This window comes from Bos taurus, chromosome 24 (assembly GCF_002263795.3).
Source record: "Bos taurus isolate L1 Dominette 01449 registration number 42190680 breed Hereford chromosome 24, ARS-UCD2.0, whole genome shotgun sequence".
Classification (NCBI taxonomy): domain Eukaryota; kingdom Metazoa; phylum Chordata; class Mammalia; order Artiodactyla; family Bovidae; genus Bos; species Bos taurus.
In genome coordinates this window covers 49704444-49726692 of record NC_037351.1, presented here as the reverse complement: position 1 = coordinate 49726692, position 22249 = coordinate 49704444, and the positions used below count along the sequence as shown (strand labels likewise).

Below are 22249 nucleotides of genomic sequence, written 5' to 3'. Positions count from 1 at the left end.
AAATGTTTTTAAACATTTTTTAAAAAATTTTAAAAAAAAATTAAAAAAAAAAACAAAACAAGGATCATCCTGTATGTGTTGTATAATGGTTTCATTTAATATGCCCTGATTATCTTTCCAAAGCAAGCGTGTTAGCCTGCTCCCACATATTAGTCACACGAACGACTGTGCAGTATGTTTCCACGCCATGACTGATGGAAATTTAGGCCAATTCTCAATTTGTACAACTGCAAACCATGCTGCAGTTAATATCCTTATTTATTTACTTCATCTCCAGGTGAGTGCTTTTGTAGGAGAGACTCCTAGACTTGACCAGACTTGTCCACCTGGGTTAAGTTACCCTCTAGGTTTAACCCATTTTGTTATTCTGTCAACAGCGTTGAATGTGGCTATTTCCTTACCTTTTAGTGTTACCAGTCTTAATATTTTGCAAAACTTGTAGGTTAAAAAAATGGTATGTTGCTGTTCAATGGCCATTTCTTAAATCATGGTTAAGGATGAACATCTTTTCATGTGTTGATTCACTTTTTTTTTTTAACTGGAGGATAATTGCTTTACAGTGTTTGGTGGTCTCTGCCATGCTAAGTTGCTTCAGTTGTGTCTGACTCTGTGCAACCCCATAGACAGCAGCCCACCAGGCTCCCCCATCCCTGGGATTCTCTAGGCAAGAACACTGGAGTGGGTTGCCATTTCCTTCTCCAGTGCGTGAAAGTGAAAAGTGAAAGTGAAGTCGCTCAGTCATGTCCGACTCTTAGCGACCCCATGGACTGCAGCCCACCAGGCTCCTCCATCAATGGGATTTTCCAGGCAAGAGTACTGGAATGGGGTGCCATTGCCTTCTCCGGTCTCTGCCATACATCAGCGTGAATCAGTCATAATCATATAATCTTGAGCCTCCCCGCCCCCCCATCCCACCCCTCTAGGTTGTCACAGAGCACTGGGCCGGGCTCCCCATGTTACACAGCAGCTTCTCACTAGTTATCAACTCTTGGTCTTTCGAAAGGTTGTTTATATATTTTGTTCCTGATTTATAGGAGCTTTGAGAGTAGGACACTAAACCTTTCTTTGTACATTTGCGCATGTTTCTTAACTATCATTTGTTTTTAAATTTGTTTATGGAGAATCTTTAAAAAGAATGGCATATCTGTCAGTCTTTTTCCTTTATGGATTTTGAATTTTATGTCATGCTTATTTAGACTTTGAAATTCTTAAAGTGTTTTTGGAGCCCAACAGTCTTGACATTTATTCAGTGGTGCAGTAAGTTAACTAACACAAGAGTGTCTACTTGATGTGTTCACTTCCTACTTAATACCATATCATTTCTAACGCCTTTCTTAATTTCATTTTGAGCTCCCGTATGTCAAAGGTGTTCATAGTGACAGTGGCTTTCTAAGAAATTGAATATCACCCCTTTGGAGAACCTGAAAGTTATGGCCCAGTTAACCATTTGACTAACTTCTTCCAGGAGCCTCATGGTTTCCACGGTACCTTTATAGCTCTTTTGTTGTACAGACAGGATGCTTTTTCATTAGAAACTGAATCAGTCAAAGTTATGGGTTTCACACACGTTCTGCTTTCCTGAGGTTTGTTAGAACAATGCCCAGAAGCAGGAACCCCATACTCTCATCTCCCTTCCCATTTAGCTGTGTGACCTAGGGTTTGTCACGTAACCTTTCTAGACTCCTCATTTTTCAAATGCAAGACTCAGTCATTCCCTCAATGCCTCTCCCATCACTGTTTCTTGGTTTTATGATTTCATGATTCTTCTGAATTTCAGCTTAGGGCTGTGGCTCTGCTTATCTGTCATTTCTTTCTTCTAACCTTTTCTATCTTCTGAGCCTCTTACTTGAAATCTTTTCAAGGCAGGCAGTTATTCATTTGGATTCTTCTCTTTGTTTCTGCAGACCCTTGGATGTGTCTGCCTCATTTCCTGGACTCTGTCTTTGCAGCTGAAATTAGAAACCTGGAGAAGCATAGCAGATGCTAGAGTCTTATGAAGTAACAGGCCTAAAATAGCCCAAGTCCACTGGCAGAGGGCTCGGCTGTAATTCCAGTGACAGGTCCTGATGGGGCTGACCTGAGTAGGTCCCCAGTTTCTCCTCGACTTTTGAGGATGGCTTCAATACATCATCATCCCCTTGGCCAAACCCTTGACTTGTATAGTCTCATTTCCCCCTCTTTTCCTTTCAGTGTGTTAGTATTAAAAGCTTTGGGAAAATTTCAGTACAACCTGTATATAAATGGGAGTTTAGATCTGAAGAAGCTACAGGCAGGCACTGAATAGAAGCCAGACTTGGGGGTGAGTACTGAGTTGTAGGCACTGGGGGCTGGTGATATGTCAGTGGCCCTAAGGCATGTGGCTCATTTGATAAACAAATGAGCACCCGTGTGCCCCGAGAGACTCCTGCACAAGTAGAGAAGCAGCCTGGAGTGACTCAAAGAAGGCAAAGTAGTAGGCAGATTTGGGTTGAAGTCTCGATCCCTGTGTCAGGAAGATCCCCTGGAGAAGGAAATGGCAACCCACTCCAATATTCTTGCCTAGGAAATTCTGTGGATGGAAGAGCTTGGCAGGCTACAGTTCATGGGGTCGCAAAGAGTTGGACACAACTGAGCAGCTAACACTTTCTGGGGCTGTCCCTTGCCTTTTGTTTCAGGTATATCCCTTACCTTCTGAGTCTACCCGCTTTGGGGGATGATTGTAAGGATTAAGGGATGAGATTCATGTATGTTGACTGTTAGGAGGTGCCGTCTTTAAATGGTGATGATAGCTTTCTAATACTTGTGGTGGTGACTGAGTTACCAGGCATATGCAGATAAGTTGAATATGAGTAAGATTTGTAAATGCCCTAGGACACTTTACAGGTAAAGTGTTAAAGAACTTGGAAGACAAGAGTTCCTATCACCCTGAGTGTAGGAGGGGAATGCACAATGTTCATATGCTAAATACTGGATTAATCAAAGCTGCTGTAAGATAGGGTGTGTATGCTAAACTGTTTCAGCCGTGTCTGACTCTCCGCAGTCCTATGGACCATAGCCAGCCAAGCTCCTCTGTTCATGGGATTCTCCAGGCAAGAATACTGGAGTTGGTTGCCATTTCCTCCTCCAGGCAGTCTTCCCGACCAGGGCTTGAACTCACTCTCTTGCATCTCCTGCGTTGGCAGGCGGGTTCTTTACCACTAGTGCCACCTGGGAAACCCACTGTAAGATAGGCTGCCACTTTAACAATTCCTTTATGAACCTCCAGTGCATTTAAATGATAGGGTAGGACCTCGTCCAGTTTTTTTTGTCCAAGTGGCAAGTGACTGCGATGTACTCACAAATGATGATGTATTGAAGCCATCCTCAAAAGATGGAGTTTTTACTAAAAATTCCCATCCTGGGGGCACATGTATACCCAAGCACACCTGCTGATATGTAATTTAAATGCACTTCCTCATAGAAACATATTTGCTCTATTTGGAGCATATAGGCTGTGTGAGCTGTCTTGGGAACCTCTCACTTCTAGGATGGTTTCTATGGAAAATGTGAATTCTGAGTTCTAGACTTAGAACTTAGAACACAGCTTGTTTGAATATTGATAAAGAGAAGCCTCACTTGATGCTCCAGGAGGATGTGAGACCATGTCATGAGTGAAGTGGTACAATGAGGTTCTTCTTGAATGGACCCAAGAGGTAGTAGCTTCCCTGTGCTGCATTGTAACACACGCCAGGTCAGTTGTAGGAAGACTTCAGTACCTACGAGGCTAGGGAGCTACTCTGCTTTGATTTTAAACATTACATTTTGAGGCCTTGGTTTAAGAAAATTGCCTTAAAAGTCAAATAAAAAAAGGAAAGGGCAGCATCAGTAGCAGGAACAGTAACCCACCCATGGTGGGGTGGTGGCGATTTCCTGGTTTTCTGCAAATGATGACTGTAGAGCTTATGAATGTTGCTTGTTAAATTCTAGATCGATGTGGAGAAAAACCTAATAAGGGATTTAATTACTGTCTCATAGCTGTTGTTTCCTGGAATCTGTGTCCCTTTGGGCTGTTGTAATAGAACACCATAGATTAAGTGGCTTTTAAACAACAGAAATCCATTTCACCTTGTTGTAGAGGCTGTGAGTCCATAATCAAGGCAGGGGTGCACACAGCATCTGGTCAGGGATGCTTCTTGGTTCATGGATGGCCATCTTCTCTCTGTGTCCTCTGATGGTGGAAGGGGAGAACTCTGGGCTCTTTAGCCTCTTATAAGGGCACTAATCCTGTGCATGGGGCTCCACCCTCATTAACTTAACGACTTCCTAGAGGCCCTACCTTCAAACACCATCACAATGGAATTAGGTTTCAACATATGAATTTAGGGGAGACACGAACGTTCGGTCTATATCACCCTGTCAGCAGCAACGGCTTTGTTCTCTCCTGTAGCCCTGAAGTCTGTCTTCCATGAACACCCTTTGTTAGGTTCCTTCAGAGGAGAAACTTGGGTTTTCTTTTTGTATTTCTAATACTTGAATAAGGTTTCTATAACTTGAGCTTTTGATAAACTCTAAAAAAAATAGTATTTAAAAAGGAAACTGGTAAGTCTTCTGAAAGATTACTTTTGCTAGATGTAATGGACAGGAATAATAAAGATTAGCCAGGAATAATGGACATCAGAATTTTTCTCCAAAATATTACCAAGAAAGGGAGCAATAGAAATCAATCAACAATCTGTCAGGCACTAGCATATGCCTCTACTGAATTGAGAATTTTGAAAGAACCAAAGATGTATAATATACAGCCCTTCTTCAAAAGAAGTTTATAATGTAGATAAGATAGATATGCAAAACAGTGACTGGAAAAGACAGTATGAAATGAATTACTTTGCTACAAATCATTTTTGGAAGATGGGGGATATAAATTATACATACACGAATGCATGCATTTTAAATGCCTTATGCTCAAATGCATAATCCAGGCAACTGGAGAAATTTAGTAATTTCTGAAATACAGGCTTGAGCTGGTCCTTGAAGTGGGGGTAAGCTAAAGGGTTATGCAAGAAGGTATGTAAAAATGTAGATTGAAAAATTGCATCGTCCTATTTTATTCCTAATGAGCTAACCTGGAGTTCCACAGAAAGGAACAAAATTTTTGTTTTAATGATTTTAAAGTCCCTTGAAAAATACTTCATCTCGAGTTTTCACTGGTGCGGCCACCTGTGTTTAAGCTGTCTGTGGGGGTGACACGTGGACTCCACATCACTTTTTTTCTGATGCGTGTGGCCGCTGCTCCCAATGTATCTGCCGAGTGAAGTTTGCTCAGACTCAGATCTGATCTCACCTTTATCTGGCTCAGAAGCTTTCAGTCGCTTCCGACAGTTCGAAGTCCTCTGCTCTTGCAGTGGGTGTGCAGCGTGCTCCTCGGTCCAGCCTTTTTCCTCTGCCTTCCTCTGTACCCCCGATCCACAGCCAGCCTTACAGCAGGGTCTCCTCACCCACACCGCCTGCTGCGTGTCCTGCGTGTGGGTCTCTTCCTGATACTCCCTGCCTCTGCGTGCTCAAATCTTGCACGGCCTTCACATCTTTGCTCAGATGTCACAACTGCCATAAGGCCTTCTTATGTTTGCAGGAACACAATCCCTGCCCCTCTGAGTCTGGCGATACCCAGCCCACCTGCTCTCGTGGCCTCTGGCATGTTCTCCTCTGTGTTGCTGGTTTTTGAGGACATTTTTCTTCTCTTCCGTTTTGGTTTTCCTGCACCTCGCATCAGCTGTGCTTTCCACACAGGAGGCCTTACCTCCAGAGAAAAGGCATCTCCAGCCCTCACCCTACGTAGTGAACACCTGGCTTCTTTGTCGCTACTCTTGCATGTTCATTTGGAGGGTTTTGCTGACGTGTGTAAAGATGGTGGACACACGCAGACAAGCATATGATTCTTCTAACATTCCGCTTGATAATGCAGTGTCTAAGATGCTTTGTATCCAAGGGAGTTTCCCGGGGAAGCTGTGGGGTGTGACGGGGCAGACGTCAGAACCCTATCTAGCTGTAGCTTAAGGACACACTCTCGGGATGCAGGGGGAAAGCTAACTGCTACGATGTGTCCCTGGCCACAGGACTACGTGGTGTTGGGTAATGTCGCAGCCTGGTCATTGCATTGTTTGTAGCTGTTGCACACACAGACATGCCAGCTGTGCTGTTACTGTGGATCTCTGGCATGATCTGCTGTAGAGGGCCACCACTCCAGTTAGTCTGGTTTGGGCTTACTGGTAGAGTGATCTCTTGTTTGGTTATCTGTTTTTCTGCATACAAACCACCCCAATATTTAGTGGCATAAAAACAGTAGTTCTTTTTCATCTCGCATGGCTGTGAGTTGACTAGTCACATATGTGCCCTTGGTCGACTCATCTGCTCTCATAGCTTCACCTTCAACCTGTAAACATAAGACCTCTAGGCTCATTTCTTAAGCCTTAGCTCCCTTCCTGAGCTCTAAACATAAATATCCAACTGACTGCTGGCATAGTCGGCGAGATTCCCCCAACCTTGGCGTTTCTACAAGGGAGCTCTTTATCTTTGCCCTGAATGTGAAAATTGTATCATTTCTCTTTAAGTCTCCAATGCCTGCATAGTATGTGGCACAACCAGTAGATTCTGAGTAATCTTTAATGAGTTAATATGTGAACAAACACTTATGTAGACCCACCAGTAGGAGAGGAGATAAATAATGGTCCCACTTGTGGTGGAATACCGAAATGAGTGAACCAGATATACTTGTATCAAAAAGGATAAATACCAACTATGAATAGGAAAAGTAAAATTATGTAGTATATAGTATATGCTCAAGCCCCGGGAGATGGTGAAGGGACAGGGAAGCCTGGAGCACTGCAGTCCATGGAGTCGCAAAGAGTCAGACATGACTGAGCGATTGAACAATATATCTGCTACCATTTATCTAAAGTATACAGCCCCAAATATTGTGCATTTCTGGATTTATATTTTTGTGTTCCTGGCTACTGACATGGATGTGAGGGAACTCTCCACTGTCAATATTGGCTATCCTTTGGGGGTTAGAGGGTGGGCAATTACAGGGGGATGGAACACTCAATGGTAATATTAAATTTATTTTTTAAAAAATCCAAGGTGAGTAGGAATAGGCTATAAAATGTTAACTGTGTTTTGAAGATACAGATGTCTGCTCTAACTCCTCTATACTTATAAAAAACTGCAATATATTAATTTTTTTTTTTAAAGGAAAGACAATGATGTACCAGGGGTCAGCAGGAATAAATGTAGTGAGCCTCACTGAGAAGTTAAGTAGGGACTTGATCAGGGTCACACTTCTGTGCCAGGCATTAGAAAGAACCCAGATGATGTGGCCCCGCCCAGCTGATCTTTCTGCTCCGCCATGTCATCAGATTATACTCCAACCTAGAATGTCTGGTAAGCGTAATCCATCGTTTTCCAGTCACGTGGATGTTGACTGCCCATTGCTTGTGTCAGTCAAGCCCTGGCTGGGCGTGGGATAGCCAGGGAATATTTAGGGCCTGGCTTCTTATACCACTGTTCTGACATCTCTTTAAGGAGGCTCTCAGTTGCCATCCCTGTAGTACCAGTGGGTCTCACAGATGGTTTAATAGATGCTCACAACAAAGGCACTGTGTGTGATCCCAGAGCGCTGAGGAGAGGTGCTGGTCCACTTGGCCTGGTGCCTCGGAGGCCCGGGAACTGCATCTGAATTGTCCATGCATCTGTCTTGGCACCTGCCACCTTGGTGCTTAAATATTTATTTGAATTAATGGACCCAGGAATGTTTTATTAATGTGGCATTGTTCATCAGGATGGGGCTGAAATCTTCTCCCTGTTTGCTGAGGGTAAAATGTGATGCCATAGGCTTAGACAAGTCATAACAGAGCCTGGAAAGAAACCTTCCACCTGGAAGGAGTTTCCTGGGAGCAGCGGTGGAGGTTCCTTTGCAGTTCTGATATGAGACCCACGTGCTGGTGGAAACGCCTGGCCATTTGCATCAGCTTCCCTGGGGCTGGTGGCCACAGCCCCTTTCCTTGCCCCGCTAGGCAGGCAGCTTGATTCACGGCACCCTGCTTCCCCACCCCGAGTGTGAAGTGAGGTGCTTCGCTGTCAGCTCAAAGCCAGCATCCCAAAGACAGCTGACGAGTATGGAGGACCACATTGCTATAGGAAGGTAGCCTGAGCCTTTCTGGAGACATTGCTGTTTATGGGGGGTGGAAATGGATATGGTCATTACGTTCTCCCTTCCCCGCTTCTCATGTCAACTGTGTTAACTGTTACTGTGATCAGAACTGAAACAGAAAGTACAGCCTCTCAGAAACTAGCTCAGGACACGGCAGATTCCTCCTCCATTGTGAGTTGTTGCTCTTCTCTATGGGCAATGGAGAAGGCAATGGCACCCCTCTCCAGTACTGTTGCCTGGAAAATCCCATGGATGGCGGAGCCTGGTAGGCTGTAGTCCATGGGGTCGCTAAGAGTCAGACACGACTGAGCGACTTCACTTTCACTTTCCACTTTCATGTACGGGAGAAGGAGATGGCAACCCACTCCAGTGTTCTTGCCTGGAGAATCCCATGGACGGAGAAGCCTGGTAGGCTGAAGTCCATGGGGTCGCATAGAGTCAGACACAACTGAAGCGACTTAGCAGTAGCAGCAGTGGGCAATAGCTCTGTCATCAACAGCCTGCTTGTGTTAAATGATCTTAGTGCACTCTTACAGCTGATTCCATCACCATACAACTAAAAGTTTTAGCTAATGTGATCTCGGTTTCATATTGCGTATGATTTCCAGAAGGCAATAACAAGTGAATGGCTGATGTCCTTGGGAAGAAATAACTAGGTAACATATTCATTTTTTAGCCTGGGAGTGGAGATGGAGCTCGTTATTAGCTAGTCATTCCTCTAGGTGTTAGAGATTTAGATCAGAGTTTGTAAAGTTCTAATGAATATGTGATGTGTGACAGCTTTTCCTGTTATGCTTTTGGCTTCCTGATTAAACTAACAAGTTCGTATGTTGGAAAAACTACCACTGCCCACTCATAATGAATTACCCGGGCAGAATAAGTAGGAAGGGCTGGGAGAACTGATGTTATCCATCACACAGAGAGGGTAATGTGGGCATGTCACAGTTCTGAATGGGAAAGTGGGTGATGATGGACTGAAGCCCCACCTCAGAGTTAGGAGACCTGGGCTCCTGACTCGGCAGTTTCAGAGGAAAAGTGGACCGGGTTACTTAAACTTTCTCAGCCCTCCTCTGCCCCCTTGTTTTGCCAGAGATGGAATAATATGTACTGTATTTCTCAGAGGTGTTGTGAGGTTCACACTAAAGGCTTAACGTCCTCCCAACTATAATCCAGTTCTGTTGTCATTGCCATCCCAGCAAGCATCAGGGTTCTCTGGCAGTGTGCTTGACCCTTGAACAACACAGGTTTGAACTTCATGGGTCCACTTATGCATGGATGTTTTTCTGTAGTAAATACTATTGTACTGCTAAGTCGCTTCAGTCATGTCTGACCCTGTGCAACCCCATAGACGGCAGCCCACCAGCTCCCTAGCCCCTGGGATTCTCCAGGCAAGAACACTGGAGTGGGTTGCCATTTCCTTCTCCAATGCATGAAAGTGAAAAGTGAAAGTGAAGTCGCTCAGTCGTGTCCGACTCTTAGCGACATCATGGACTGCAGCCTACCAGGCTCCTCTGTCCATGGAATTTTCCAGGCAAGAGTACTGGAGTGGGTTGCCATTGCCTTCTCCAACTATCGTACTACATGATCACAACTGGTTGAATTCAATGATGTCTATATAGGGAGTGGACTATAAATTATACATGGACTTCTGGCTGTGCAGAGGGCTAGCACCTCTACCCTCTGTGTTGATCAAGGGTCAGCTGTATGGATTCGGTTACATGTTCCCAAAAGGTAAAAGCAGGAAGAGGAGGGGAGTCTCCAGCAAGGCAAAGAGCTGCTGTGTGAGTGGTGTGAGTTCCCCACCTTTGACGGTCTGTAAGCTTAAGGTCCTCTTCCTCTCAGATGGAGTAGTTCCCTATGAACACATTTTTCTATATATCAATCATCTGTGAGGCATAGGAAACATAGTGGGTCTGGAGAGAACAATAAAGATGGTGAAAGCAAAGTTTTGTTTTGTTTTAAGAGAAATCTGAGAGAGGAAAAATACTCCACTCTGTCAGAATTGACACTTGATTTGCCCGGGATAATGGATTCAAAGCAACATGGATCTCTGTTTTCCCCGCTTGTATAACAGATGTGCTACTAAATGCTGGCTAACAGGTAGCGGGCGTTGTTCTCAAAACTCCACATGTTACTCTTGGAGTTCTCCCACCTACCCACTGGAGGGACCCGCTCATAAACTGATGCCCAGGAAGGTTATGTGACTGGCCTCAGTCACACGGCTACTCCTTTGCAGGTAGGCTGGCTCCGAGTCTGTTTCACGGTGACACTCCTGTGGTCTCTGTTCAAGGAAATGACAGTCATACTCTGCAATTTGCTTTTAATTATCAGTCTCCCTCGAGGTGGACTGGAGTGGTGTGCCTGAGGATGAATGAGTTTGGAATCCTTGACTTTGGGGATCTGTTTGGGGACTCCCACGAGGGGGTTTACCTCCCTTCACTCCCAGTGGAATGTGGCCTTGGGGACCAGACGTGTAACTGAGGGCACATCTCTGCAGAACGGCTGGCCAGATGTAGGAAAACCCTCTGAGGCCCGGACATTGACTTGACATAGAAGGGATGGAGGCTCAAATATGTTGTGTGATATTGGCATAGTTCACCTATCTGTTCAGTCTTTGCTTTAAGCATAGTAAAGAGGAAGGCCTTTTTAAAAAATGTATTTAAAAATATATTGACTATGTTGGGTCTTAGTTGCTGTGTGTGGACTCTCTAGTTGTGGGGTGCAGGCTTAGTTGCTCTGAGGTATGTGGGATCTCAGCTCCCTGGCCAGGGACTGAAGCAATGTTCCTTGCATTGCAGGGAGGATCCTTAACCACTGAGCCACCAGGGAAGCCCCAAGAGGAAGGCCTTTGATCAGAACTGGTCTGCCTTTTCAAGAGTGCATTTTAAATGTAGGCTGCCCCTGATGATATCAACAGATAAAAACATTTCTGAGATGGATTGTGTGGAGTTTTGGGATGCCGTTTCCCACTGGGAGTACTTTTGCAGGTGACAGTTCCTCGTTCGGTCTATTTGGTCGTAGTACTCTGGAGCGGTGATAGTCCCGGTGTGAGACTGCGTGAGGCCTGAGGCTGGGGTCTGCTGACCGTGCGGTATCGGGTGTGGTTCCTGGTTTGGGGGTGACTGATGTCTGGCGTTTTGCCTGCCTCATGTTGTGTTTGACCTTTTCAGACTTTCTCCAGCCCTGGGTGTGCTTATGGGCCCTGAACCCCATCACACTCGAGGTTGCCTTGACTGTGCTGAAGAGACGTTTCCTCTTGGCAGCTGTTCTCGGCTATTTTTCCCCAAATGGCAGTGAACTGACACAAGGGTGTGAATCACCAACATGCCACGCTTCTCTTAGAAGTGTGTTTGTGTTTTCAGAAAATATTATTGAACCAAGTGAATTGCTCCCTGGTAAAATTGGACATGGCTTAGTGACTGAATAATAAAAACAGTGTAGCATCACCGACTCAATGGACGTGAATTTGAGCGAATTCTGGGAAATAGTGGAGGATGGAGATGCCTGGCGTGCTACGCTCCATGGGATTGCAAAGAGTTGGATACGACTTAACAAATGAACAGCAACAAAATCCCAATGAACTTGAATGATTTGGTGATTTCAATTCTATAACCAAGACTTTGGGAAGTTTGAAATAGGAGTGAACAGGTCACTAGATGCTTAAACCCTGCTCCCTTCCTCAGTTGCTTCTTTGTATAAATTGTGAATTTCTAGCTTCTGAATTTTATTTTCTAACAAAGCTTACACAACAGACGGGAAGATAAAGAAGGTTGCCAAGTGTGAATTGTAATATGAAGTGTTACTTGCACTGAAAAAAAAATGCCCAGAAATAAGATTTTTTTTCCGCATATGGGTCTTTATACCCCAGGACACCTGATTTGTGTATGTGATGGAGAACAAAGCAGAAGCAAAGCCCTAAGCCAGTCCCAAAGCACAGTGATCCGCTTTTGGGAGAGAGCTCCTGTATGTTACTACCGTGCGGGGCTTGTACACCTCCACAATGCAGCTGTTCTCCCCTGGTTTTTTTTCCCGTTTCCCACCACCTGGACAGTAACTGGAGGATGATTCATCTGTGTGTAGAGTGTATGAGTTAGTTGGCAGCACCCTGAGCCATCAGTTAGCTTTTGTTGGCTGTTGGCAAGTTATTTAAAAATACCAAGCGTTTGTTTTCCCAGGAGGTGAGGATCATCCCACTGGGGAGAATGGGCTGGAGGGTCATCTTTACCCAGCACTGCCAGCCAGTTCCCCGGGAGCTCAGGTTAGGAGAGAGTACCCTGAGGGCAGCTGGCTCGGTGGAGGGGACTGCCGGAGAGGGTGCCGTCCATACTGGCTTTGTCGGCCTGTTGAAAAGGGGCGGGGGGGGGCGGTGGAGGGGGTGCTGGCACCGCCCCTTAGAGCACAGAGTGGCGCTGTCTCGGAAGGCGGGCTTGAGTCCCAGGCCACGCAGAACTTTCTTGTAAGTTTCACTCACCGCGGGTTGTCGCATGAGAATATTTTTCTTAGCTCCCATCTCCTGATCAATTTTTGGTCATTGATGATCAAAAGTGAAAGTGAAAGTGTCAGTCGTGTCCGACTCTTTGAGACCCCATTGACTAGAGCCCACCAGGCTCCTCTGTCCATGGGATTCTCCAGGCCAGAATACTGGAGTGGGTTGCCATTTCCTTCTCCAGGGGATCTTTCTGACCCAGGGATTGAACGTGGGTATCCTGCATTGCAGTCAGATTCCTTACTGTCTGAGCCACAGGGAAGTCGATTGATGATCAAATTCAGTGTCTTAAAGAAACACCAACTTGAAATGTAGGCCGTTGGACAGAGTAGGATGGACAGATAAGAGACTCGTGACCAAAGACATCTCGGACACCCTCCTCCTTTCTGTGGGGGACCTCATCACACTGACTGGGAGGGCTGTGCCCCCACGCCTGCTGTGATGTGTTCTTATCGTACAAATTGGGTTCGTTCCAGCATTTTTCACAGTGGTTTGCACCTAGTGTATTCATAGTGTGTTAGTTGCTCCGTTGTGTCCGACTCTTTGTGACCCCACGGACAGCCTGGTCTGTCAGGCCCCTCTGTCCGTGGGATTCTCCAGGCAAGAATACCAGAGCGGGTTGCCATTCTCTTCTCCAGGGGATCTTCCTGACCCAGGGATCGAACCTAGGTCTTCCACATTGCAGGCGGGTTCTTTACCATCTGAGGATAAATGGTTTTATTTAGCGCAATTCCAGTGAAGATCTTGGTGAAGTAGCATTTTTTTCAGTGTGTCCTTTGTCCCATGGTCTGATTCTAACACTGATCCTGACACCCGGTACTTCAGGAGACGCGCTGGATGGCCACTGAAGCCGGATGGCCTGTGGGTGGCGAGACTCTTGGGGGCAGCTTGTGGGGCAGGTCGTCATTAGCTTCCCTGTCTGTTTTTATGAAAATGTCCGCTTTGGAGCAATGTGTACAGGAAGAGCTTTGAAAGGACAGGTGGAGACGTGGGCGTGGCAGTCAGGAGAGGCTCTCTGGCAGCTGCTCAGATGGAGGTGGGTGCTGTGATGGTCTCCCTGAGAGGCGAGGGTGTCGGGTCCTCTCCACGCCCTCACAGCTTTCCTCCTTGAGCCTCGATGCAGAGCCTGGGAGGGAGGGCTGTGTCTTGGCCCGTTGGGGTTGCTGGGATGGATACTATAGACCGGGTGGCTTAAACAGGACGCGCTAGATGTCAGTTCTGGAGGCTGGAAGTCCCAGATCACGGCGCCAGCAGTTCCAGTGTCTAGGGAGGGACTGCTTCCATGCTGAGGAGCGGTCTTCCTGCTGCGGCCTCACAGGGTGGAAGGGCCAGGGAGCGCTCTTCAGGGGCCTCTTTGATATGAGTGCTGGTCCCACTCATGAGGGCTGCACAGTCGTCTCCCAAAGGCCCCACCTCCAGATACCACCACATTGGTGTTAGGACTTACCATGACTTTGGCGAGGGGCACAAGCATTCAGTCTGTAATAGGCAGTTAACTGTGGGTAGTTAACCTGGTTGACCTTGTCACTAAAAGCAAACCTCTGTGGTGTCAGGCTGCTCCCAAGGGCTTGCTGAGATGCTGCATGGTATCGGCTGCCCTAGCGTGGGCTCACACGGGCAGAGTCGAGGACAGGCGTGCCTTCAGAGACTCCCCAGCAGGACCATTGCCCAGGAGTGAAGTAGCAAATGCTTTGCTCCAGATGTAGTCTGATCCCGATAGATGCATTCTACAGATGAAGAACACAGGTCTGATACACTGACATCTGATCTCAGTGTATCTGATCTCTGAGGTTCACGTCTGTCTCATGCCTTCTCTTGATGCCAGCTCCCTGAAGGCCTGGCATCCCCGTGGACCTGGGGGAGTGGTGAATGTCTGTACAGAAAAGGTGGCAGCCATTCTTGGGGGCATCTATCCATGCCCTCCAGGGCCAGTGAGACCGGCAGGCATTTAAAAGTGAAGGAGATTTCTCTATCCTCAGGCTGCAGAGAGGGCAGATGTGAGGAGGGCTCTGACCCAGCAGCGCTTCTAGCTTTTAGGTGGGGGAGGAAGACAGTGATTGGTCTTTAGGGGATGCATAGGTGGGTTCTGCTCCCTCTAGCTTCTCGTGCCTGGGCGAGCGTGGCAGCATTCTGTGGAAGAAAGGAGGCCATGGGCTAAGCCTCTTTTTCCTGGGATGTGAATTCTGATGAAAGATTTTGGGGAAAACTGAAATGATACAGAAATGAATGTGGACCGGTGGACAAAGCTGGACACGTGGATGCCCTTAGAAGCGGAGTGCGCTGGGTTGGGTCCCTGGTTGCCTTGCATTTTCATTTCTTTACTGCAGAAGGCTATTAACGTCTGAGTACCTGGATCCCTGAACTAGCTCACTGTAATCTTGACCCATATTTATCAATTCTGACTGGAAAGGAGAAGGCAGCAGTTAGCCAGTACACCATTGCTAGGATTTAATATCCCCCTTTTTTTTCTGATTTCCTTCTTATTCCTCTTTCCTCTTTGCCCCTCCTTCTGCTCCTTTCCCTCCTTCCTTTTGCCTCCATCCTACTGAGGCAAGTCATACCTCTTGATTCCTGGTCATACCTCTTGATTTCCGGTTATACCGCTCTGGTTTCCGGTGCCCCTCACCCTCAGGGTGTTGGGAGGGAACACGGTGTATCCATTGCTGCCTCCTTGAATGCCTAACCTCGTGATCAGGTTCATTTTCCTTTCGGTTCCCACAGCCAGAGCCGGGTCTTGACTTCATCCTGAGCGCTTTCCCTTAGCAGTGAGTGGGCTCAGGCTCTGGGTGAGGGCTCTCTTTGGCACATCTTCTGCAATTAGAGAAAACATCCTGCCCACCCTTCCTTCTGGTTGCCCTCACAGCTGTGGCTTTATCTGATACGATTTTTTTTTTAAAAAATCATGAGCTCATCTAGGCGGCATCAGTGGGGAGGGTTAACAGAGGTTATCCTTGAGGTGTCCTTGGATGCAGAGTGCAATTTGAAGTCAGACTTGCTGAACCAAAATCCAGCCCTTCTGATGGTCCCACAGCGTGGCCTGCCCCAGCCTGATGTTCATTTATGGGTAGAGCCTCAAGTTTCCACTGGTCTTTATCTTTAAAAATGAGGTGATGTGGGCAGGAAGGAAAGCTGGAAGCCAGAAGTCACTGGCCCAGGTTTCAGGCTCCTTACTCATATTATGGACAAAAGCTCGTCTCCTCAGTCTGAATTGCGTGTCACAGATTGTTTAGAGGGGCCTGGGGCTTCCTGTCAGAGTCGGACATGACTGAAGCGACTTAGCAGCAGCAGCAGCAGGGGCTTCCTGTTGTGTGTTCTCCCCTCCCTCTTTGTCACCTGCTTTCTTGAATCCAAGACCTAGAGCTCTTGGTCTGTCTTAGGTAGAAAGGGAGGGTCCTTGGACATCCTGGGATCCAAGCCTTTGCTGCCTGGCCTTGGACAGAGAGACACACCTTCAGTGGGCTGCAGCCCCCAGCATTTATAGAAATGAGATGTCTAGTGCTTCGTTGGAGGAGTTAATGAGGATTAAATCACAGTGGCTAAAACATTACCTGGGGAGATGGCTGACTTGGCGTTCTGACAGAACAGTTGGTCCCTTTCTTTCTGCAGCTGTGGAAAAGGGAGGTGCTAAGTGGATCCACGCTGTAGAAACAATGATACTGCTCCTCTGGGTCAGCTGTCCTCACCTTGCTCTTCACTCTGCAGGAGATGCTTAACACTTGGATTCCTCCGTGTCTTGGCCTGCACTTGAGAGGTCTCCCTGCTTCTCTAGCCTGTATGTTTCCTATCTCCCCAGATCCATGGAGTCCAGAGAACTCCTTCCTCTCTGAACATTAGCACTGGGGCAAGGTCAACAAGAACGCTCCTGTGTCCTTCAGAGACAAAGCCATGCAATGCACATGGTTTGTAGCTCAGTTTGGGTTCCTCTGCAAACACTCGAGTACCTGTCCTGTATCAGGCACTATTGGCGCTAGAGATGTGAGCTGCAGGAGGTTAGAGACCTGTCTGTTTTGTTCACTGTTACATTTATGAGCCTGCCACAGGCAACAGAGGAATGATAAGTATTTCAGATAAATACTGTGAGGAAAATACAATAGAGGGGGTATGGTAGAAAGTGATAAACAGGGCCTATTTTTAAATTAATTGTTCAGGAAAGGCTCTGTAGAAAGATGATACTTAAGCTGAAAGTTATATGATGAGGCAGAGCCGTGTGGGGGAAGGACTGCAGGGTGGCAAAGTCACAGGCCCCAGGGAAAGAACAGGAGGCTGGATCAGTGTGCTGGGGTGGGAAGGGGCGGGCTGTGGAGAAGATAGGCAGTGTTCAACAGCTTCAATAAGAAATTCAGATTCTATTCTTAATGTGCTGGAAGATTTTAAGCCAAGGAGTGGCATCTCATAAACTTTTTCAAAGAAGCACTCTGCCTGCTGTTTCGTGAGGGGTTGGTGAAGGTTGAGGGTTGAAGCAGAGACCAGGTGAAAGGGGGCAGACCTGGTCCAGGGGAGGGAGGGGAGAGGCGGAGGGAGAGAGATGGGAAGCGTCAAATCAGGGCATCTTTTGGAGGCAGAGCTGATGGGCTTGCTGATGGGTTGAGTGTGGATGTGCTTTAGGCTTAGCAAGCAAGTGGACTGAGGTGTCATTTTCTGAGACAGGAAACACTAGGAAAGAAACAGGTTGCGGGGGGTCGGGGGGGTAGGCTAGGATTCTGGAGTTCAGTTTGGTCTTTTTAACGTTTAATATACATGTTATATACCAAAACAAAGACGTTAAGTTGGGCATGTGACTCCAGATCTCCGTGGACTGTTACTTACGTGAGAGTTGCAGTTGCAGGGTCACTTCAGAGGGTCTGTGTTTGCGTGTGCATGCATGTGTGCGTGTGCGTGTGCGCACACGCATGCGTGTGTGTTGGGGGGAGGGAGCCGTTTACAGGTGGGTGGAGGAGAGGAGCAGTGAAATCCACAGTGAAGAGGCCGGGAAAGAGGAGGACCAGGAGTGTGGTCAGCAAAGCTCTGTTGTTTTGGAAACCTGCCTTCGAACAGCGTGTTCACGTAGCGGGAGACTTTTCATTCTGAACACACCTTGGTTTGCTTTGGTTGCTTGGCTTCCAGAGGTTCTTGGCTTTTATCTTGCTGGTTCCATCTGGGTGCGGAGTATTGTTAAGTGATTAAATTGATATAAATTATTCACCGGTCTGTCTTTTAATGTTTTTCTTCTGCCATCTGGAAACCCTCTGCATGGTGGGTGCTGGGCTTTGGTGCTGGGTGCTAAGAATAGCAATGATGATAATTAGCATTTGTATAACGCTTGGTAGCTGTAAATCTACTCTGATAGTCACCACCCAACTACTCACACTTCCTCTGGCTGCTTCTGGCTGAAGGATCAGGTGAGAACCCCTTGGCTAGGAATTAAGTATCTGCTGGACTCTGGCCTGCCCTTTGAACTTCCCTCCCACCATTCCTGCCCACAAGTCCCTAGCTTCAGCCTAGCTGATGGCCTTGTCTGGACTATCAGCCCTGTCCCCATGCCTGCTTCTGGTCGTGTGGGTCAAGTTCTCTTCAGGGACTCCTCCTGGAACTTCCAACCAGACAGAGCTACCATTCCAACGTCTCCCAGATGGGTCCCACTTACTCCTTTAATCCTGTGCTGATTTCTAGGAACTCTGTTTCCTGCCACTTAACCTTTAATTGATGACGAATATTGCCTTTTTTATGCTTTGTCTGCTTCACTGTACTGTTAGCTCTCCAAGGGCAAAAACGTGCCTTAGAAGATTTCCTTCCTACCACATACCTGGCAGTGTCATCTTCTGCTCATGGGAGGGGTTTAATATCTGGATTTATTCTCCTTTGATGCCCTTGTGAGGTCACACAGGCAGTTACTTAGTTCAATTTAGTTGCTCATTCGTGTCCGACTCTTTGAGACCCCATGGACTGCAGCATGCCAGGCTCCCCTGTCTATCACCAACTCCCGGAGCTTACTCAAACTCATGTCCCTTGAGTCGGTGATGCCATCCAACCATCTCATCCTCTGTCATCCCCTTCTCCTCCCGCCTTCAATCTTTCCCAGCATCAGGGTCTTTTCCAGTGAGTCGGTTCTTTGCATCAGGTGGCCAAAGTATTGGAGCTTCAGCTTCAGCATCAGTCCTTCCAATGAATATTCAGGACTGATTTCCTTTAGGATTGACTGGTTTGATCTCCTTGCAGTCCAAGGGACTCTCAAGAGTTTCCTCCACCACCACAGTTCAAAAGTTAGGGTTAGGGTTAGGCTCAGCTTTCTTTGCAGTCCAACTCTCACATCCGTACATGACTACTGGAAAAACCATAGCTTTGACTAGATGGACCTTTGTCAGCAAAGTAATGTCTCTGCTTTTTAATGTGCTATCTAGGTTGGTCATAGCTTTTCTTCCAAGGAGCAAACGTCTTTTAATTTCATGGCTGCAGTCACCGTTACAAACGAGAAAACTGAGGCGAAAGTGGGCCTTCCTGGAGATGGGGAGCACTCGGCTTGTCCAGGGTCACACAGCAGTTAGTGACAGGACCGGGACCTGTCTTCCGACCACCAGTTCCCATTTCCAGCCTCCTCTCAGTCCACACTCTCTGAACAGCAGGTCGTTCACTCTTCACGGTCGTCACCTACGTCCGCTGTGTGGCGCTCCCACTGATTTACGATGCTCCACAGACTTTGGGCTGAATCCCCGAAGCTTGGAAGAGCCTTGCTGGACTGTGGCTGTTTTCCTCTTTTCTCCCAGGACATGGGCAAATGCCAGGCACTAGCTACCCTTCTTTCCTTTATTAATGGTTTCTGGTTGTAGGAGCTACAGCCTGTGTGGGCACCGTATTTTGCCTGGGGTGGCCGCAGCACACCCTTTCTTCATTGCATCTGCTCCTGCAGAACTGAGCAGGTGTTTTCCGGAGCCTACAGAGAGGTTTTGAAGGGAGTCTCCATAGAATTAACAGGGTAGGGTGGTTCCACGGGGACCTGGATGACTTCTAGTTACTTCTCTTTCCCTTTAGACCTAGCCTGGTAGGGATTGCTGGTTCCTTGTGGTGGAGGATGGATCGGTAGCCTGTGTGATGCAGTGTGTTCCAGACATCAGCTGTTGATCTGTCCTTTGTTAACAGACAGGGCTCGGGAGTCTGGGACTTCATGGAATGTCCCTTGGACGCTCCCCTGCAGTGGGGAGACCTGTGCTAAGAATCCTGCTCCTGGCGTTCTTCCCTTTATCTTTAGAGAAACACAGAGGGGTGCATTTCTTTGACACACTCATTGCATCAGAGCTTTCTAACCTGCAGGGCTGAGAAATTCCCACAGAAGCAGGAGTTCTGGCAGATAAGACCTAAGAAGTTGCAGGAGCTGCGCTGTGCTAACGCTGCCAAGAGACATACAGTGTCATTAGATCTCCGCGCTGGGATTCGAGACAGAGTCGTTCCTGCCCAGATGTGCTCAGGCTGGCCACGGCCCTGAGCTGAAGAGTCTTTGAGATAGGACTATATTTAGCGTTTCTGGTCGGGGAGAGGCTCTAGTTTCTTGCTGTGAGAAGCAGGCAGCTACAATGCTCGGGTCCGTCCGTCCATCCAGCACGCACTGAAATAGTTTCCAGGTCCTGTATCCTATGTGGCTAGCAAAGAAGATAAATGACGTTTTATTCCTACTCTGGAGGGAAAGGAAACATCTATGCAGGTGAATGTAGTACAGTTAAAGGAAGAGAGGGGACCACACTCAGGTCAAAGGAGCAAAAAAGACTCAACCAGAAGAGTTAATATTTAAGCCGGACCTTAAAGGCGAACAGCAGTGGGGAAGGTGGGGGAAAGGAGGAAGACGTCTGAGGCAGAGGAAAAAGCAGAGCAAAGGCACACAGACGTTAAAGCTCTTGGAAGTATTTGGAAACGCAAGGTTAGTGAGGCTGGAGTGCAGGAATGGTGTGGGGGAGGGTCAGGGGTGTGGGCCCAGATTGTGAACCATCTGAATATGAACTTTATCCTGTAAACAGCATGTACATTTTCAAGCAGGGGAATGGTTTCATGAGGGGTGAAGGGTGGATTTTTTAAGGATGATAACTCTAGGGACTTCCCTGCTGGTCCAGTGGTTAAGAATCTGCCTTGCAATGCAGGAGACACAGGTTCAGTCCCGGGTCAGGGAACTAAGCTCCCATATGCCACAGGGCAACTAAGCCTGTGGCGGCAGCTACTGAGCCCCACGAGCTTAAGAGCCCGCAAGTTGCAACGAAGATCTGACACAGCCAAATAAAACAGATGATTATTTATAGAATGGATGATAACTCTAGAACAAGCGTTCTCAACTTTGGCACTGTTGAGATTTCAGGCTAGATCATTGCAGACTAATTAACAGTAGATTGTAATATTTCACATGAAAGTTGGAGGTCCTGAACTAAGGCAGCAGAGCCGGAATTGAGAGGACGAGCTGAATCAAGGGAGCTGTCAGCCGTGCCTGGCCTGTCCTAGGCGCCTGAACAAACGGAGTTGAGCCTGAATTGGGATTCCTTACTTAAGCTTCGAACATTGGGAACAGCTTGGAGGGTGGAAGGAGCCCTGGCTGGGAGTCAGCCCTGTTGATGGGTCAGTTCTTGTTCAGGGGCCTGAGTTGGCCAAGTCCCTTAACATCCCTGGATATCAGTGTGCTTCAGCTGTAGAATGTGTCTAAGGCCACCCGCGTGCCTCTCTCGTGGAATTCTAAGACTTCACACTTGTGGAAGCCCTTTGAGAACAGCAGTGCACTGTCCAAATGCACAGTCGTTTCTCGATGCACGTGCTCAGGAGTGAGGGCAGTGGGCTGGAGCTCATGCAGGACACGAAGGAGGGGGAGGAGATCGCAAATGCCTCAGCCAGCTGTGGACTCATGGAGGCTGAGGCTGGACTCCATGAAGCTCTTGAAGCCCTTGAATGGGAGACGGGATGTTGGCGTTTGGCAGGGAGATGGTTGCTGGCGTTTTGGTGATTAACGTCTCAGCTGTCCGCAGTGGAACTCTGTTATAACATGATGCTGTTCTTCATCCTGCTATCAGCAGTAAAACAGACTCTCGAGCTAAGCGTCAACCAAAATCTGAAGGTTCTGTGTTAAACAGAGGCAGCTGGTGGATACAGCAGGGGAGGGAAGGGCTAGTAAGTAAGTGGTCTGTTTTAAAAATCTCGTGATTATCTTTTACCAGGAAACTTTTCATGTTCCACCTATTGGTTGTCTGTCGGTTCTTAGGACACAACCCTGGAGAGCAGTGTGCTCTTGGGCTAGGCACTGACTTTTCTGCGGGCCTTGTTTTCCTCCTTCGCTAAATAAGGAGAGAACTTTAGTTATCTAAAAACAGAGACAGAGCATTGAACTGATGGACTCCTGTAGTCTCTGTGATCAGAGGAAGGCCTTTCTGTTGAACCACAAACCATAATGTTTCCCTGGATGTATTGATCATGGTGGTGGTTTAATCACTAAGCGGTGTCCGGCTCTGAGGCCCCATGGACTGTAGCCCACCAGGCTCCTCTGTCCATGGGATATTCCAGGCAAGAATACTGGAGTGGGTTGCCATTTTCTCCTCCAGGGTATAGTTCCAACCCAGGGATTGCACACATCTCCTGCATTGGAGGTTGCTATGAAACGA

General features: G+C 47.4%; 1 protein-coding gene across 5 annotated transcripts in view; it reads left to right on the top strand.

Moving 5' to 3' along the window:
* The window catches only part of MYO5B (myosin VB), a 334939-nt gene that overhangs the window by 98317 nt on the left and 214373 nt on the right, over nt 1–22249 (top strand). Inside the window, exon 1 of one of the 5 annotated variants that reach the window (XM_059881087.1) lies at nt 3570–3671. The exons of 2 other annotated variants lie outside the window; for them this stretch is intronic. Coding sequence is in view for 2 of the 3 variants with exons in the window: in XM_059881085.1 (XP_059737068.1) it covers nt 3659–3709 (51 nt within the window). In the remaining variant the exon portion in view is untranslated. Of the gene's footprint in view, nt 1–3569; nt 3710–22249 lie in introns of those variants that run through there. 2 more of the 5 variants (XM_059881085.1, XM_024984592.2) reach the window with 2 other exon arrangements.